General features: G+C 43.2%; 2 protein-coding genes across 3 annotated transcripts; both read right to left on the bottom strand.

Moving 5' to 3' along the window:
* Positions 1-1,641: 1,641 nt before the first annotated feature.
* Positions 1,642-6,574, bottom strand: xkr7a (XK related 7a). 2 transcript variants are annotated; one of them, XM_076741884.1, is made up of 3 exons: positions 6,027-6,574; positions 3,571-3,770; positions 1,642-3,382 (listed from the first exon to the last, which is right to left on the bottom strand). In XM_076741884.1, the coding sequence occupies exons 1-3, from the start codon at positions 6,560-6,562 to the stop codon at positions 2,427-2,429; spliced, it is 1,692 nt and encodes a 563-aa protein (XP_076597999.1). In that variant the 5' UTR covers positions 6,563-6,574; the 3' UTR covers positions 1,642-2,426. The 2 variants fall into 2 exon arrangements, with proteins under 2 accessions (XP_076597999.1, XP_076598000.1); XM_076741885.1 differs by lacking the exon at positions 6,027-6,574 and adding an exon at positions 5,232-5,397.
* Positions 6,575-8,189: 1,615 nt separating this feature from the next.
* On the bottom strand, positions 8,190-18,112 carry rap1aa (RAP1A, member of RAS oncogene family a). Its single transcript, XM_076741231.1, has 9 exons — positions 18,028-18,112; positions 16,400-16,537; positions 13,670-13,757; positions 13,041-13,109; positions 12,867-12,923; positions 12,632-12,772; positions 11,338-11,481; positions 10,654-10,772; positions 8,190-8,933 (listed from the first exon to the last, which is right to left on the bottom strand). Exons 3-8 carry the CDS (start codon positions 13,724-13,726, stop codon positions 10,683-10,685), a joined length of 558 nt encoding a protein of 185 aa, XP_076597346.1. The 5' UTR covers positions 13,727-13,757; positions 16,400-16,537; positions 18,028-18,112; the 3' UTR covers positions 8,190-8,933; positions 10,654-10,682.
* Positions 18,113-18,932: the final 820 nt, after the last annotated feature.

Below are 18,932 nucleotides of genomic sequence, written 5' to 3'. Positions count from 1 at the left end.
TATCTCAGTGACACGCTTTCAAATGAACCTCAATGCACGTGGCAGGACTCCTTCCCCACATACACCCATACACATGCTGGTATGTGAGCTCACACACACATACACGCAAACACACACAGACACACACAGAAATTTCCCTCTTGTCACTATTCTATAGAAAAACAACCCTGATAAAAGAAAGTACGGTAACGCTTTATTTTACAGGTCCGTAAATTCTGAATAATTTCCACGGAAGATTACCAGGAAGAACTCTGCAATTAAGCACTAATTATAATTAAAATATAGACAGTGTTCAAGTGGTAAATACCAGATAATCAATTCCAATTAAAAGCTAAGCGTGTGTAATGTGGACTCTTTCGTTCAGTGTACAGCAGGTCAGAACGAGCGTGCGTGAATTACTTTTTTTTAATGCCATTATATCAAGTTAATTATTTCGTTATCTCAAGAAAGCACAGTTTGGGTTTAATTATCTCGTTATCTCAATTACTTGTTTATCAGAGATCAGGAGTGCTGTGCCAGCTCGAGCTGACTGAGCCTTGACAGTTGATTTAAGCTGAAAATGTGAAATCAAAGAGTACTCGTTAGCACATCAGACTGTACTTCAGTCTTACTTCTTCATATACATACTGTAGTACACCAACAAACACACAACAGTGTGGGTAGTTTCTTTTCCACTTCCTGTATGCCAGTGAGAATTCTTTGGGTTGTGGTGACAGTGACACATGTGCTTTGAGTTTACTGTATGTAAATCTGTCCTTTAACCACAGTGTAATCACTCTCATATGAATTCACTGGAAAAATATCTTTTCAACAAATGGCAAAAGTTCATAAAAAGTTCACATGGTTTGCTTTGAAGCTGTCAGACGTGCCCCACAGAGCGGTGAGTCCACGTCACGGCCCACTCATGAATCATCAGAAATGATCTCGTTATCTGGAGAAAACAAGCTTTGTTATCTCGAGATAATAACAATAACTTCAAGCACAGGCGCTCTCAGGTTACACACAATTCAACATATCCGAAGAATAAGATTTAAGATAATTAGTGTACTATGAATAAATAATTTCTTTGGTTAAAATAGAGCAGAGATTCCTCCGGAAATCAACAACTGGTTTTAAAATCAGCACGAAACTAGCAGCGTCGAACAAGGAAAGTTTTTTTTAAGGAAATTATGACAGACCTCTAAAATAAAGTGTTACCAAAGTACCACATGCCTGTACCATCAATAATATCAAAGCTATTCGTAGGAGTCTGGCGTCTGCAGCTATTTTTTTTTTGTTTGTTTTTTTTTAAACTTTTTTTTGGACAACAAAGTATGGATACAGTACAATTACAGACGGTGCTGTCCCTCTGAAACCTCCACTTCATTGTACAGTTTAATATACATGGAAATTCATGTCTGTCCTGTTCGCTGTGTAATGTGGATGCAGTATGAAAATACAACTGTTGAGAGTCCTATCAGTAGAATACATCCTGTAAATGTAAATGTAAATCATAATGTAGCTATTGTTCAGTACATACACATTCTGAATGAAGGTGCATCTTATTAGAATAATAGTGATGGCATCTCCCAGAAACAACAGATTGCTTGTAAACACACACAAATCTCTTTTGTTTTGTTTTTTTTTTTGTTTTTTTTTGTTCTAGCTTACCTCAAAAAACAAATATAGTACCACAGGAATGTTGTAAATCCCACTAACAGCATGAAAATGCTCAAAGCCTCGTCACAAATAATCACATTTTCAACTGTTTTTACATTCAACTCAAATGTTGCTTTTAAACCGCCCTTCAGATCCGAAGCAGCCTTCTCAGAGACTCCTTCAACATGAGTGAATAGCTATGGAAAATCACGATGAGGATTATCAGTGCCTGCGTTTGTCTTTATTGTAGCTTGTGTTTGAGATTACAGTGTGAGTTCACCTTCTCCTCTCCTGCATCTGGTTCAGGGGTGTTTCAGATCTAGCTGCCATAAATAATCATGCATGTTGAAGGCTCGTCTCTGTTGTCGAACCGCCTTGAGAGGATGTGCTGAAGCACCTTCACTGAGGAGGACTTTCTGCCTCTGATTGGTAATCGTACAGCTGCACTTCTTTGCCTACCTGTGCTTTCCTCTACGCTCGCCGGACAGCGAGCTTCGCCGCCGCCGTCGACCTCTTCCTGTACCACGCCCTGACCTGAGAAATGATACAGAAACCGAAATACGCACCATCGTGAGTCAACATCACAGCATTTTGCCTTTGTAAAAAAATAGAGACACCACACTCCGTCCCCTTCCTCGCCTGTCCGTCTCCACCGCTTGACAGTACAGAGAGCAATCAAGTGGGCGTGGAGCTGAAACAGACTGCTCAGTGAGAGTCATCCACCTGCCATTTTATGTAAGGCAGGGTGTCCACACGGCAGCGAGCTGAGTCACAGCACCTTCAGCACATCACACGGTGGTCTCGTACTCCATCACTTCTTTGGGTGTGCCCAGACAGCGGTACTGAATCCTTGGCGTGACCGGGGCAGCGCTTTCGAGCACCAGGATGGTTTTACGCAGCCGGCGGTCGATGAAGTGAGCGTCCCAGGCGGGGTACTTCTTCCTAGGCAGGTCTATTCGGATGACAGGCCCCTCTGTCCTGGGTGTGAGGCGGGTCACTGGGGCCTGAGCTCCCCGAGGGGGTCGCACCTGAAACACGTCTCCATCTATCCCAGGCCCCTGGTCTCTGTCACACCCTTTAGTTCTCTGAAGGGTCCTGGGAGGGCTGCTCACGAGGTCAGGCGGGAGGCTGGAGGCCGGGGAGACCAGCGACTCCACAGGCACCTCCTTCTCCACAATATAACCCCACCCTGAGACAGGGCCGTCGGGGTGCAGCAGACAGTAGTACACAAACATGAAGAAGGTGCCCAGAGCGTAGCTGCTGGCCACCACGCACACCATGATGACGGCGTAGAAGTCTGAGGTACGAGAGCCGCGGTACAGGTACCAGGCAGTGGTGAGCGCCACATTCTCGATGAACACAGTCAGGCTGTAGATGAGCATCCGGCAGCGAGTGCGCCCCTCTCTCACACTGAACCAGCAGAAAACATACACAATGCCCACCATCATGTTATAGATGATCTCCTCCCATTTGGACATGCAGAAGTCCGTTTCGCCTTGAATTATCCAAAACGTCATGATGCACCAGTGGGCCACGATGAAGATGCCGAAGTAAAGCTGGAACACGGAGGCAAAGAGGGCGAAGGCCAGAGTGCGGGCCCCGATGGTGAACAGGTGCCACAGAATCTGAACTATGACGGCCTTGTAAGTCATGGGTAGCTTATCGTCTCGGGAGTCCCTCAGGACTTTCTGATAGGAGGCGATCATCCAGGCGAGGGATATCAGCGAGGCAGAAGCTGAAAGCCCTGGGGGGACAGAGGGAAGACAGAGACTGAGCAAATGAGACATGGAAATGGCTCTGGGGTCGCTGTCTTACCATTTAGCACAGCTACGCTCTGTGGAGGCCCGACTGAGGCGAGCACAAGTGACTCATCATGCACAGTGTGGGCTGCAGAAGTATGATTGACTGATGTGGTGATTTCGGGGCACTCACCCTGCAGGGGCAGCACCTGACTGGCCTGGATCATGATGCTGAGCTGCAGCACCAGCTGAGGGGCGCTCTTCAGGAAGGACTCGAGCAGGCGCAGCATGCTGATATCGGCGCTCTCAAACATCATCCGCCAGTAGTAGTGACGGCGCTCGGGGTCCCTGTGCCAGCGGCTCTGCACGCCCAAATACAGGGCGTGGACATACCTGCGTATCAGAGGCATACACCATTCAGACACGTTCATCAGAGCATTTTGGGGAAAAAAAGTGGGAATTTTAGGGCTTAACACTGTGCTTCTAAAACTTTTGGACATCAAACACAGACTCTCAGAAGTCATAACTCATTATTCCAAACTCTGGGAGCTGTCAGTAGTTCTTGCCAAAAAGCTAGTTGCTTGCTCCTCTAGGATTTAGATTAGACTGAAACTGAACTAAGCAGCTCTGTGGTTTTAATTTTAGTACAGGCATTGGAGGGGTGGGGGTGAATGTAGAGCTTGTCTGCAATCTCGCTTCACATAAAATCAGTCAGAGGGCTGCAGAAAAATATGAGGGGCTGAGAAGAGCGAAGAAATAAACGCTCTCAATCCACTCTTCAGACTGAAGGTTAGGGAGGAAAAAAGAGAGCTCGCTATAAATCCCTTGTTTAACTCCTGAGCTTTGCTGACATGCAGTCCCCCCCCCCCCCCCCGTTCTATAATGACCTTGTATGACGAACGCACGTCGTTTTGTAGACACACGAACCGTGCAAACACATTTCTGCACTAATGTGTTGACACGTGACACCTTTTCCTACCATGCAAACATGTCAATGATTAACTTTATACAAGGAACCTAATTGTTTGAAAAAGAATGGTGGTTGCCACAGAGGACTGGAGCTATAAATGTCTCAGTAATTGCCTCGAGGAGAAGGGTCAGAAGAGCCCGATGTCAACAAGCCCAGTGAACCACGCTGGGAGTTTGTGTAACCCTTTTTTGTTCTGGTTCCTGCTACACAAAGTGCGCCTAGGGATGTAACACACTGACGAAATAGAGAATACGTGCAGTAATGAGGGTCAAATGCTCAGGAGGACACACACACACACACACACACACACACACACACACACACACACACACACAGAGTTTCATCACGCTAACTGTGTCTGTAACACAACCCCATATCCCATCTCTTGTGCGCTGACATTTAATTCTGGTAGCCGGCCTAAATTGATCCCGATTCACCTGCCTAACTGTGTATCAGTGACGGATCATTCCTGAGTTAACAGCTGAAGGTAAAACACACAGCGGTAATCCTCTTAATGTGCAGACATGCTGGTCTGAGAGCAGCAGCGATGAACGGCGCGCACACAACAGCTTTAATGGCATTACCGGTAATTCTGTGCCGCCGCAATGTTTTAATGTGCTCCTGGACACACTCACACATAGAGGTCTAAGTCTCCAAGAGGAAATGAAGAATCAATATATATTACCCATAGGGCTGTCTAAAGAGGCAGGAAGAGAGAGACCACAAAGACAGACACAGGCAGGAGCCTACAGATAAATCACAAAGCTGATTTGCATCTGATTTCATCATTACATGTTAATTTGCCTCTCTGTAACATCCCAGAGAGTCCGTATAATACAACTTGTCTTTGAGTAACATCACATTTCCTCTAACCCTCCTCCCACCACAGTTCAGCTGAATGCCTCCCTCTGACTGGCAGCAGTTCAAGCCTGTCAAACCCCATCAGGGCACTGGAGGCTTGAGCACTGCCTCACCATCTCTGACTGAGTAGCTGACCTACAGACCTACTACCATCCGAGTGAGAGTAATGCCAAAGTGCACCCTGGTTTGTTTTTAGTCTCAGAGCATGCCTGGTAATTAAACATGTTTGGGCTCAGCGGAGAGAAGCCGGCTCACAATCTGAAACCTGCCGGGAGATTTGAGAATATGGATTTTACAAACATAAAGAGAAGGAGCCTCAAGCCAAGAGCTGAAAATACACTAGACAGAGAGGGAGGTGGGTACACACATCACTGCAAATAGGAAGCAACTCTCATGACATTTATGACTATTCAGTTTCTTCAGCAGTCAGACTCCTTTTTTATTTTTCTATATAAGGCGATTGGTGTGGAGTTGATGATTTTCCCGGGAGATGATTGACCTAAAAGCGCGTCAGGGGGCTGGGGGGTGGGGGGGTGGGAGTGGGTGGAGTCTGATTCTCCCTTTCCAAGCTGGGGAGAAACGTCAAACAATACAAAAAGACATTCTGGCATTTTGGGCACAGTCCTCCCTGAATGATTACGTTTCATAAGCGTTAAGCTACAGGGAGTGATGCTCGGCTCTGGAGACTGCATGTGCACGCACACTCACACATACACACTCACACACTCACACATACACACACACACACACAAAAGCAGATGCAGAACGTATAGTTTCCCCCCTCCTCTCAGATCACGTTTATGAGTGTTCAGACTTACCTCCAGACCTGTGCCAGCTGAAATATGTGAATGATAGCCTGGAAGAGCCACATGAACACTCTGCAGCAGCCCCGGGCTCCTCCCCCGGTGCCCGGCCCCGGCAGCACCCCGGCCGCGGCAGTGCGGCCAGCGCCCCGCTCGCCGCTGCCCTTGGTGCTGAAGTCGCTCTCCTCCGCTCCCGACGCAGCCACCACGGCGGCCGCCGCCGTGCCGCTCTCGACGGTTTTCGAGAAATCGTAGGCGAACCATCGGAAGCTCAACACTTGCACGACCACGGACGGGACTATCACAAAGACCAGAGTCAGTGCAAAGCACCAGTAGTCCCTCCATAGGTAGTAGTCCGCGGCCAGCCACAGGTCTGAGGCCCCGTCCGAGAAGAAGACCAAAAGGGCGCAGAGCGTCCAGCAGCAGTCCGGGAGGGAGTAGCGCTGCTCGGAGGGACGGTGCTGAGGAGGCCGCGGGTCCGACCTGGAGGGACACTCGGGTGGGATTTCGTTTCGTAGAGAGACGGGTGCACCATCAGATTTCGCGGCCATGTTTGTTGTAGGGAAGAGAGTGAGTAAGAGATGGGAAAATGATGGAAGGGGGGGAGGGGGGTCGCGTAGCCCGTCGCTCTGTATGCATGCGTGCGGGAGAGAGGGAGGGGAAAGGAGGCAGGGAGGAGGGCCGGGAGAGGTGAGGGAGATGGCGAGTCACCGCCGCTCATCAATCAGCGGTGATAATACAGAGAAAATGGGACTTTAATTGCGACGACATAAGAGCTGCAGGTCTGGTCTGGTGCCCTCACAAAGAAGGTCTCTGCGGACCAAAGGGGGCTTTAAGTGCTGGACTCAGGCTGGGGGCTTTTATCGCTCCTCTTCCTGCACAGCCTGGACTCCGCTCATACAGCAGGAGCAGAGGGACTGTGACCTTTAGCAATACAGAATCAGCCTGCTTGTAGCTGGTGGTTGCAGAAGTACTCAGTTAAGTAAATGTACAACAATCTAAGGTATTGCATTCAAAACCCCACTTATGTAAAAGTACTATATTATCAGCAAGGCGCCCTTAAAGTACCACAATATATATTACATTATCAGATAATACTGCATCAATGTGATTAGCATGTTGCAGAGTTAGATTGTTAAACCACGTGGTTCCCAACACAGAGTGGCCAGGGGCCCTCAAAAGGGTCACCAGATACTGTAAATACGTTAGAGGTCCTAAGATGGTCACATATTTTGTGAAATATTGGATACTTTTACCTCTTTGAGTAATTTGAAAGGAACAAAGTTTACAGGCAGATCTCTCTTTGGGGGCAATCTAATCTGATGTAACAAGAGACCCCAACGAGACAGTTTTCTTTCTAAATGGTCACAAGAAATAAAGTTGGGAACTACTGCACATTGCATTTTTATATGCTTGGAAGTTTTTTATGTAAAATATTAATCTGTAACTACAGCTATCAGATAATTAGTATTCTAGAAGTATAAAGTAGGACTCAAGCTGTGCACATCAAACCTGGTCCTATATAAAGAAACTTTACTTAATACTAAGACTTCAACACTGTTATTTCCTACAGTGCTTGAGTAAATGTACTTTCTGTCACTGCGTAGTTGAAGTTCACAGGCACATGTCTGTAGATATACTGGCAGCTGTTTGCTCTTCTGTAAAACTTCACATCATATACTGTCAAGGTATCAGGAGGTGATGTTTGCAGTGAAGTGTTACTGAACCATAAAGAGGCCTTTGTGTCTCACCATCATTCTGAGCTGATGGAGTCCATCATCTGATCAGTTTCTATTCTGCTTTCGCTGCCTTCATCTCTCAGTCTGCAGTCAGGGTTCCTCTTTCTCTGCTCCTTCCTCTCTTGGCTCCAGCCTCCGCTGCAGCTCAGCTGACTCAACTCCTCCACTAAAACTCTGGTGGCTTGGGCTTAGGCTGTCACTTCTGCCAACAGGAAACACTACAGTTACACTTTCAGTTGTCGAGGCCCTCTTGGAGGTATCGATCCTGTCGCTGCTGTGTGTCATGACAACCAAAACCAGAACTTTACCAATACATCACCAGCTTCAGCTGTTTTCTTCTGTGGAGGAAACGAAGAAATGTTTCGTTTGCAACCTGCAGCTTCAGCACACAAAAGGTGTTTAACAACACTTTGAATAAGGACAGAAAGGAGACCAAAAATAATGAAAATGTACTAAAATTTAATCATTCATAAAAGCTGGAAAATCATCTGTGACAGCAATATTAGAGTTGGTTTTAGTACAATATATTTTCAGCCTCAAGACACAAATCAGAACACACCATTTTCCCCATCAGTCTATAAAATACTAATTTCCTTAGCTTTATTATGCAAAAATGGAAGTAGAATATATTATGGGAAATATGGAAGGCTTGCAGCTTTCAATATAAAACAAAGTCACTTAGGAAAGATGTTATCTCATCAATACACATCCTTGTAAGTAGGAGCGAGTAACTTATGGACAATGATGCATCTCTGTTGACACCGTTAGTGCAGAAATGTAGGCCAACATTTCACATGTTTTCTTTTGCAAACGTGTTGTCACAATATGCCAAAGACTGCTGTTACTTTTAATAAAACATTTTAGTTCCCATACACGGATTTAAACCCACAGTCTCTTCTTTTACACCGACATTTCCAAAAGAAAGACACCTTGGAGAAGAAAAACAAACTTAAAACAAAAACAGAGTTGTCATCAGCCTGACGATACAAAAAAAAAAAAAAAGAAAAAAAAAAGGTGGATTTCTTTGCCATTAAAAAGCAGAGAGGAGTATCTTGAGAGTATGTGCCGTCTCCTGCCATTTTGCGAGTGGTGAAGTATCTCTGTCAGCCTTTTTCAAAATGCTCTGGAGAGGACTTGGAATGCTGGCACGATCCACTGGGAAACAGTTAATCATTACAAGTTTCTGCGAGCAAGAAAAAAAAAATAATGTCAGTGCATATTTAACATTGTGTAGAACATGAGCTGTCTGCTGGCACAAGAGGAGCCTCAGTTCAGAGCAGAGGTCTCAAACTCAAAGGACAGGGGAGCTACAGGTGCCACTCAAACTGTTAGAGGTGGAGAGAAAAAAAAAAAACAAACTCCAGTGTTTATTTTTCCATCAATTAGCGATATTTCCATCCTCTCCCTGTCGCACTGCTCAGCGTGTTCAGTAAAGTGCTGCCTCTGACATCGCACCCTTGGCTGACAGCAACTTCCTCCTTGCAGATGAGATGGGAAGCAGTCGCGCTAAATCTCTGTGAAAACACAATCAGCTGTCTACGGCTCTTAAAACTGCCTGGGCTGCAGGTAAACCACTCTCTCAGGTTTAAAAGGAGACATTTTGGTGCCAGGTGTGTCTCAGTAAATCAGAGTGCTGCTGGTTCGAGTTTAAGTGCTTTTGTTGCAGCTTATTAAGTGTAAAATAAAAAGCCGATTTTTATGCTCCGGTTTGGCAGCCTTGTAATAAAATTAAAGTGCTCTAAAATCAAATGTGGGGGAAAAAAAAAACACGTATACTTAATAAGTGGGGGACCTTAGACTGAGTCTGCTTTGGGAGTTTATTCCGGTGAAATAAAGACAGCTATTAAAAAGACTTCAATTCACTTCAGTGGCCAAAATAAACCACCAGCGTAAAGCAGTTTGACGACCTCACTGAATGTAAAACATCCTCTCAGCTCGTGACGCTCTTATAGAACGAAAAGGTTTGAGACCACTAATAGAAACCAGTGTTTTAGCAAATTTATCCCTGTCATACAAATCATACACTGAAAAGGACAAGTTCCCATTTTTTTTCTATCAGGTACCTGCATGAACACTCAAACTGGTTCTACCTGCTGCAATCATTGCTCCTGTTCATACCGGCCATTTAAAGCACCGCCAGTGTGATGAGGGACAACATTCAGTCCTTGTTATGGGCTAAAATGGACTGCAAAGCTTATGTGAAGCTACACAAGAGGGACTTGTCATCCCATCACTTACACTATTTACATGCACAAAGCTCGAGGCACACACAAACACACGGTGGCCTGCTTTGGGAAACAGGGGCTGGTTATGTAAAGTCTAGTGTATTCATACAGTACATTATTTGCAGAAAACAGGCTAGGACATGCAGCAACACTGCTTTACTGAGGTGCAGTTATAAAGCTCCAACAGCAGGTGGAGCCACAACATTCATGAAAGGTTTACGACTGGACACATTTACATAAAACATTAAGAACCGTCTGGGTTCAAAGTAAAAGGTGAAGCACAGAAAATGGTTTCTACATATTTAGGTTTGAGTAATCGTCCGAAACTGAACAATGGTTCCAGGTACATGAGAAAACAGAGGATGTATGAGTGACGGCACCACAAGGCAAAAGGGGACTAAAGAGGGCTTTCATTAATTAATTCAACCCCCTGCCCCGCCGACAAAAGGTTTACTCTTAAACCTGCAGTGATGCTTTATGAGTCATCATTGTTTCAACGACATCAGTGACGCTTTCAACATCCATTTACCGAGTTTATCCTGTTACTGCAACACAATGCACGCTCGCTTTAATAACCACCGCGATAAACCTCCAAACATTCAGCGACAATCCAGAGCTCAGAGAGCAGCGGGAGCCCTGCACATGTCTGGAATAAATTTTGTTTCAACACCCACTCACCTGGCCTGGAGCTACTGTGGGAGGGCATTTTAGAGCAGTGTGCAACTCGACTTCTTTTTTGTCTTCTTCTTTTCCATCGGCGTTTTTCTGTTGATCTGTCGCACCAGATCATAGAAAATCTACAACAGAGGAAGTTCCATGGTTTCAACATTTTGCTGCAGCAAAGGACACAGAACTAATATCTTGCAGTGGGAAGTCACTGATTCCATTTCAGCCATTTTTCTTCCTCATATGATGGAAGTACAGGATGTTTTGTTATATGGAGGCTTGCGGCTCAACAAAGTCACTTATGTTTTCTCATCGAAACACACACATAGTAAGCATTTTTTATCAGTATTATAGCAGAAATGTATGAGCAGGCCATAAATCTGCAACAATAAATTGATGAATTCATCACCAGAAAATTAACAAGCAACTATTCTGATTACTGATTTATGGCTTTGAGTCATTTTTCAAGTAAAAAAATGCCCAATTCACTGTTTTCTAGGGTTTCAAATGTGAATATTTTCTGTATTTCCTGCTCGTATATGATGGTAAATTGAATATCTTTGAAAATGAGTCACCTTGGGCTTTGAGAAATTACGATGGGCACTTTCACTATTTTCTAATCTTCTACAGACCAAACAAATGACAAAACTGTTCGTTGCGGCTCTAGAGGGTATGTGGTGTAGTAGTATTACTCACCTCATTAACATTGATCTTTGATTTAGCTGAAGTCTCTAAAAAGGCACAGTTGTTCCACTGACGGGCCAGGTTCTGACCCTGCTCCTTGCCCACCACTCGCTCATCCTCCAGGTCACATTTATTTCCCACCAGGATCATGGGAACCTGATTGATGAGCAGAAATGTCAAAATTACTTTGCACAGCATTTTCAACACTGTGTTCTCATCACCTGGCACTGTTTTATGATCTTATGCGCAAAATGGTTTAGAAAAGCGACGCCTTAACCAAGAGACCGAGCGAGCAACCTGCGATGAATAAGTAAAGCACACACTCAGCATGCTGTAGATCCTCTCTCTAAATTAAGAGATGAGGAGACCAAGACTGAAAGTGGCAGATAGCATCTAACAACAGCTCTGACATTTCCACCCTGTCACTAAGTTCCTGCCTCCCTTCGCTCTGCCCTCTCTCCCGCAGAGCTGACTTTAATGAGGGAGTGATGAGCCTGAGAGGCGACACCGGCAGATTATACAGAGAGACACCAAAGGTTATCATTGAAGAGAAACTCTGTGCAGATGGAGGAGGTGTCTTAAAGAATTAAAAGAAGGGCTTATATTGGAAAAAACAATGAGGAAAATACATTTTAATACTGATATGACATGATGAAGCATACATTATGAGAAGCATGTTTCTCCAAATGTATTGATTTTGAATTGCAGGAAGTGAAGGACTGAATGTTTCATCATGTCTTTTTATGTGGGCCAGAATTCACACATACATACACACGTCTTCTTTATACATTATCACATGTATGTTTGCAGACGTTTTCTGTTGCACAGCTCTTCCTACTCTGTGAACACGTCTGGCACACAACACGTCCACTGTTTGTTCCTCCTTTTGTTCACAAGAAAAAAAAGAGAGCTGTTGTTTTTAAGTGTTCCTTTATGGGTTGAGGAAATGCTCCCACATACATAATTTAAAAACACATCTGAACAACAGATCTGTTTTTAGAGCTGCAACACTTACCCGATGAACTGATTAATCGATCAACAGGAAATTAATCTGCCACTACTTTTATGGTAGTTTTAATCATTTAGGTAATTGTTGAAGCAAAACTGCAAAACATTTGATGGTTCCAGCTTCTCAATTATGAGAATTTGTTGCTTTTCCTTGCATTATGGTAAATAGCAATATCTTAAAGTGATACCACCATGTTGCCTTGGTTCCTACTTCCTGCTCTATGATTACTGATAAAAAATTGATTCAGTATGAATGAGACAAGACAAATGAACATTTTAAAAAGAGTCTAACACTCACGTCCTCAGTGTCCTTTACTCGCAGGATCTGTTCCCGGAGGTCCTGTAGGTCGTTAAATGTTGACTGTGCTGTAATGGAGTACACCAAAGCAAAACCTTGGCCGTTCTTCATGTACAGGTCCCTCATAGCTGTGAACTGTTCCTATAGAAACAATAAGAAAGGGGGGGAGGCCATCAGCGGGCTGCTTGCATTGATCTTGTAGGACCCGTCAACCTGACACTCCGACGTGACTTACTGTTCCAGCCGTGTCAAGGATTTCCAGCATACACTGCTGCCCATCGACCTCGACTTGCTGTTAGAGAAAAACAAACATGAATGCATTAATACAAGTGGAAGCATTTAAGCAGCCGATTATTGAGCTGCTTTGAGGAGGTCAAATGAGGAGCGTAAAGGGCGTTTCTGAGCTTACCTTTCTGTAGGAGTCTTCTATTGTGGGGTCATACTTCTCCACAAAAATGCCTTGCACAAATTGGACCGTCTGAAATGGACAAATGAAGCAAAGGAAAACATCACGACGCAAAATCGCTGCTAATCAAACTGGTAAACGTGTCAATTACATGGTTTTCACTGTTTGTGCTACTTCATTCATATCGTGCAAAAGAAAAATTCAATTATTGTAGATTCAAATATTATAATACATGATCAACACTCATCTCTGACTAAAGCTGGTTTAATTCCATAACAAGGATCATTTGCATTCTTGAAGCAGCACGGCTCATAACCCAGGCTTATTCTTCCTGCCTCGTCCTGATTTTATTTATAGTGGCACAAATCCACAAATACTGTTATTTGCAGAATAAAGCTGTGTACCACAATGCCGTTGTTGTAGCGCTAAGAATCCATCTCTTCATTTTTTATATATATATACATATATATTCATTTTTATACATAATTGGCCTCCTCATTTTCAGCACCCCAACTGATTGGAAATTGCATAATAATCATGTCAGTGACACCGCGTGACTATAAAACTGTCATGAACATATGACTCAGTTGTCCCTGCCGCTGAGTCCCTCTGTGGTAGTGGCCATTACTCACCAGTGCTGATTTTCCCACGCCTCCTGATCCCAGCACCACTAGCTTGTACTCGCGCATGGTGGGCAACTTCACTGGACAGCACAAGGGTCTGTGAAAGGACAGAGGGAGAATGAGAAAGTGAGACAGAGGATCTTTGTGTCATTTTCAGCTGCAGGGAAAAAAAACCTAATGAGCCAGATTAATCTAAACAAGCGTTAACTTTATCCAAATCACCCTGTGCCAAGGACAATCTCATTATTCTTGATTGTTGGTGATGCTGTTGTGGAGCACTCTGCTGTTTGAGGTCTTCGGCTGTGGTTGTATTTGTCTGACAGGTGCCACAGACAAGGATAACAAATGAAACTAAACAAAAACCAAATGAAATTAAGAGTAATTTTAACAACCTAACTGGAGTTAATTCATGCCACATCCATAATTCAACTACAACAACACTGTTTCATTTGAATCTTTATATGAAATCTCCCTAACAGAGCTTTTAGACTGTCATCAACACAAACAAGTCACTGGGAGTCTGTTCTGCTTGCAACAAAAGACCGTGTCTCATCATATAGTGAGTGAAGAGACCGAGCTGGTGTCGGTGTGAACACCCTGTCAATACAGTATCACTGCTAACATCAGCAGATTAAAATGTCGTTCCTCTGCCAAAAAAAGGAGTTCTTTTTCCCACCCACTACCAGGGGACTTCAGCTGTCATGACAATGGGGGCGTTGCCTTAAATAAAAACACAAAACAAAACAAAAAAGAAGAAGAAGAACTGAAGGAAACCATAGATGGGCTTCCTTAACTCTGAAATTCAGACCAGTGTTTCACTCAGCAGCAGCACTGACATAAAAGAATAATTAAGCATCTCTACAATAAAAACATGTATCCATATGATAAAATGTGGAGCCGCAGACTCCAGATTCTTAAAATGACAGTGTAGTCACTAGGTATCAGCTCCAGTGCCACAAATAACCTAATCTCATTACAATATAGAGGAGAAAGGCCACTGAGAATGACCCATCATCAACTCCATCAGGCTGACACACTTTAGACAGTGTATGTGGCCTAGAAAATACCAGCAGTCAGAAGAACTGACACAGCCATGAAAGTGTTTAGGATGAAGACGCTTTTCGTCAAACAATCTGCAATCGTACAGGGTCGGTCTCTGAAGCGCTAACATCTTTGATAACTCTGCTGATTATAATTATTACCATACATGCATCATTAAGCAATCGAGTAGACAGAGGGCTTTTCTTCTGCGGCGCCATTTACCACCACAATGTCATGTAACGCTCATGTTTTTTGTCTTGTGAAAGTTGAAAATGTGTGACTGTGAAGGCTGGCAATTACCACATCACACTGCCAATCAAAACCGCCAATGCCGAGTTGACATGACATGAACATTTCACAGATAGTCTGACTCATGGATGCAGGGTGCGGGTATAGGCCTGCCATTGGCTGCAAACCATTCTGCTGTCTGCATGCTACCATATTCAAAATACCCTTCACTACAGGAAACAGCAGCCTCCGAGCTAGCAAGCAACACGCTGATCTATGGTGAAAACAGCAAGTTACCCTCACCTGGTTGCTAACAATACAAATGCAAAACAAGTTACCCTTTTTCTGTTCCACCAAAAACAAATCCCCCCAACACTATTCTGCAATCTGCTATTTCAGAGAAAACTTGAGTAGATCTGTCTAATTTGCAGAGTGCTTTGATAGACCTGACTCAATGGGGACGTGAAATTAGAGAATTTTCATGTTTAGTTACATCTATATAGCAAATGAATTCTGGTTTTAAGGTGAAGTTCAGAGATAATGAGTAACAGCGCAGAAAAACATCATCTTAGCCAACAGTCACATAACTAAACTGTTCCTGCACACATACAGAGGCACATGTGGTGAAAAGCGCTTTCGAGGAGCTGTGTTTTAAAGGGCATTCTGAAATGCAAATGTAATCTTCATTTGATGCACAAATGTCAAAGAGGGGGCGATGCACAGTAAAAATCTCATTTAAGAACCTCTTTGAATCTACTAATCATACTAGGTCTGTCGGACATTTGTCAAATGCAGAGACAAAACAATACAAAAACCACTCTGTCACACTCGAATGGCATTTGCAATTCTAACTACGACGTATGAAGCACCACCAGAAACCCACAGTGTGAGACAGGCACACGAGGCACTCTACAAAGAGCCATTGTAATGACCCTCCTCGACTCAAGTACACCATACAAACAGAAAATGGAGATCAGAGGGTGCATGCATGACCACTGAGCTGAAATCATTACCAGGGCGAGGGGGTGCACCTAAGGTTGACACCAACATGCGCCTGATGCATTTGTTAAAATGCAATTATGGCAAACCAATCTTTGTTCAAGATGCAAATTATGTGGGTGTCACAAAACTTTCTTGGAAACCTTGATATCAGATAAGAAAACTAAACCTTTCTTCTGATTAGATATGAGCCTGGATTCAAACATTACAGGTATCGAGCACTTGAGGTGACAACCTTCACCAATACTACTCATGAATTTTACTGGCGTTGCTTTTGAGTGCCTCCTTGTTGGTAGGCCACAATGCTTACAGCTAATAAACACGTAACCCCACATTTATGCTCAGGAAGAAAATGTCTACCCCAATCTACAAATGAAAAAAGCCTTACATATTGAATATATTCTGCCCAAAATCTGTGCAGTGGGGGAGAAAAACCCAGCACATTTATGCCATGAAAACAACTTCACCTACTTTGTACACGGCTGCTGCAGATGACAACTCCCTCTACATCTGGGGAGGATGGGGGGCCTGGCAGATCCTCAGGTACACTGATGTCAGCGGGTAGGTGCTGAGGGTCGGTTGGGTGCCAGAAAGCTAGGCTACACCAAGCTGTTGAAACAGGAAACCGTCCAAACGTAACCAAATATTTAAGTTTACATTCAGACCAGCACTAAATTATCAGTCTACATAAAGCTGGAGTCATTTAGGTCAAAACTCCAGATGTTGCTTATATGTTTAGAAAGGCACACAAATAAGACAAATATTTAGAGAGGCAAATGTTTCACCTGAGACCATTGGAAAAGCAGGTGATTAGTATTATTTTTTAAATAATCTGCTGTGCAGTGTGATCAATCACAGAGTGTATTATGTTCTGGAGGGATGACTTTCTGTTGCCAGTCTAAGCTGTATGACTCTACTATATGGAGTCTGGAGGTGAAATGCAGCATGTTACATGACAAACAGTAAACTTATTCCTTATAACACCTGTTGCTGATCAACACACAAACAGTAGGACAATTATTTGTTTGTCTAAAATATTCAGCACATTTTTCTTTTATTATGGCTAACTGGGCCACTCCAAACTACCTTGCAGTTCAATTCAAAATACAGAAAAAAACTTTCCACAAACACACTTTATTAGAACTTTTAAATGGTCTATCTCGACTTTTTAAGTTAAACGGGTAGCGCTGTGTTGGCGTGCGAAACAACACATTACAATGAACTTATTTTCAGGATAACTTCTGGGGTAGTTGGTTTCGAAAGGAAGGGTGTGGCTATTAGTTTCCCAATGCAACAGAAATTCATCGTTGGAAATGACCAGCCAAAGTCGGCAGTATTAATGGGTCAACATAATTAAAGCGTGAATTTAACTTTAAGTTCGAGAGGTCGTTGCCAAAAAATAGCTTGATCTCGACTACGCTTTAACAACTCAAATGTTAGCATTCGGCTAGCAACATTTGGTAAATGCTAGCTAACGTTATTGGGTGTTAGCCTAGAAAAGATACGGCGAGCTGTGCGGCACAAACACTGTGTTAACTAAGGTTGGCTCGGCAGAGAAGATTGAGTTGAGCTCACAGTTTAACGTTAGTTCACGCCCGAGAAACATTAAACTCCGTTTTAAGTCGCCAAACGGTTAACATTGACTGTTTAGCCTACAGTGACGGCTAATAAGTTAGTTAGCCAGTTAGCATTAGGCTGAACTCTTAAATCTCGTTCTGTATTTCATCTAACGTTTGAGTCTTCGCACGCTCGTTGGGTTTTCGTTGACGTGTAGATAAACTACAAACTACATGAAGCGAATGAGATACAATCGTACTTTAAAGTACTTGAACCATAAACCATGTTTGTATCGACAACTCGTTAGTTAGTCATTAGCTGACGTTAGCTACTGAATCCAGGCATCTAGGTTAGCCTGTAAGCTAAGCTATTTGACTCACAAAAAATATTTCGCTAGAGTGGAGCTGGGACTCATTTTAGTGTCTCACCGGAGACAACCAAGTATTTAGGGACTAATCGTTAAACTAATGAAGTTACAAGCTGGATAATTAGCTATTAAATTGCTAATTTTACACAGGGGTAAAGCTTCACAGGAGACTTACCGTGTTCCGCTATGTGTGCGCTAAATCACACTGGGTGAATGTACGGAAGGGTCGGGACAGCAGCTACTGATTGGCTCAGGATCAGCCTATCACAGCCGCCCAGGTTAGGGTCTAATTTAAACCTCTTCAGTTCAAACAGTTCCGTTCTCTAATTCAACCGCGTGGGACTGTTCCTTCTGTTGTTTATAAGATGTGTCCAGAAAGAATATAGCATCTAATATATTGTCCCATTAAAAAGCTTAATAAAGTGAGGCACAGCATGTTGACTGTTAACAGTGTGTTAGGATTCTATTAGTCATAATCTTCTCAACACATCAGGAAATGAAAAGCATGTTTCTTACAGGTGAGTTAGGATATCACCTCACCTGTAATTGTTTGAATTCATGTCTAACCATCACAGACTGTATAACCACAGAACTTTTATAAAGGTTGAACCAGGGCATCCTTCATTCAAAGTGCATTTACTCAAGTTATGTACTTCACACCCTGTGTGTTACTTGATTATTTGCATTTGATGCATTTCTAATTGTATACCACAAATCAGAGGAAGTGATTGTACTTTTGATGATTATATTTTTAAATATGAAGCATTGCTTTAGATTGAACTACCAGTGCTGGAAGTATTCAGATCCTTTAATTAAAGTATAAATTTCACACTGTGAAAGTACTATGCCCTGCACTCTAAACCTTACCTAGGTAAAAGTATGCAAGCACTATTGTGAAAATGTACTTAAAATGTCAAAAGTAAAAATACTCATGCACAAAAATGCTCCATTTTTTTTTCTCAGTGTTTTTCTGTTATATCTGATGTTTCTGGATTAATATCACTGCTGCATTAATGTGTATGTTCCATTTAAGTGCTGTAGATGTTTAAAGTTTGAGTTCATTTACTGTTGGCTAGTTTG

Source organism: Chaetodon auriga, chromosome 10, assembly GCF_051107435.1.
Source record: "Chaetodon auriga isolate fChaAug3 chromosome 10, fChaAug3.hap1, whole genome shotgun sequence".
Taxonomy (NCBI): domain Eukaryota; kingdom Metazoa; phylum Chordata; class Actinopteri; order Chaetodontiformes; family Chaetodontidae; genus Chaetodon; species Chaetodon auriga.
This window is presented reverse-complemented; position numbering and strand designations above follow the sequence as displayed.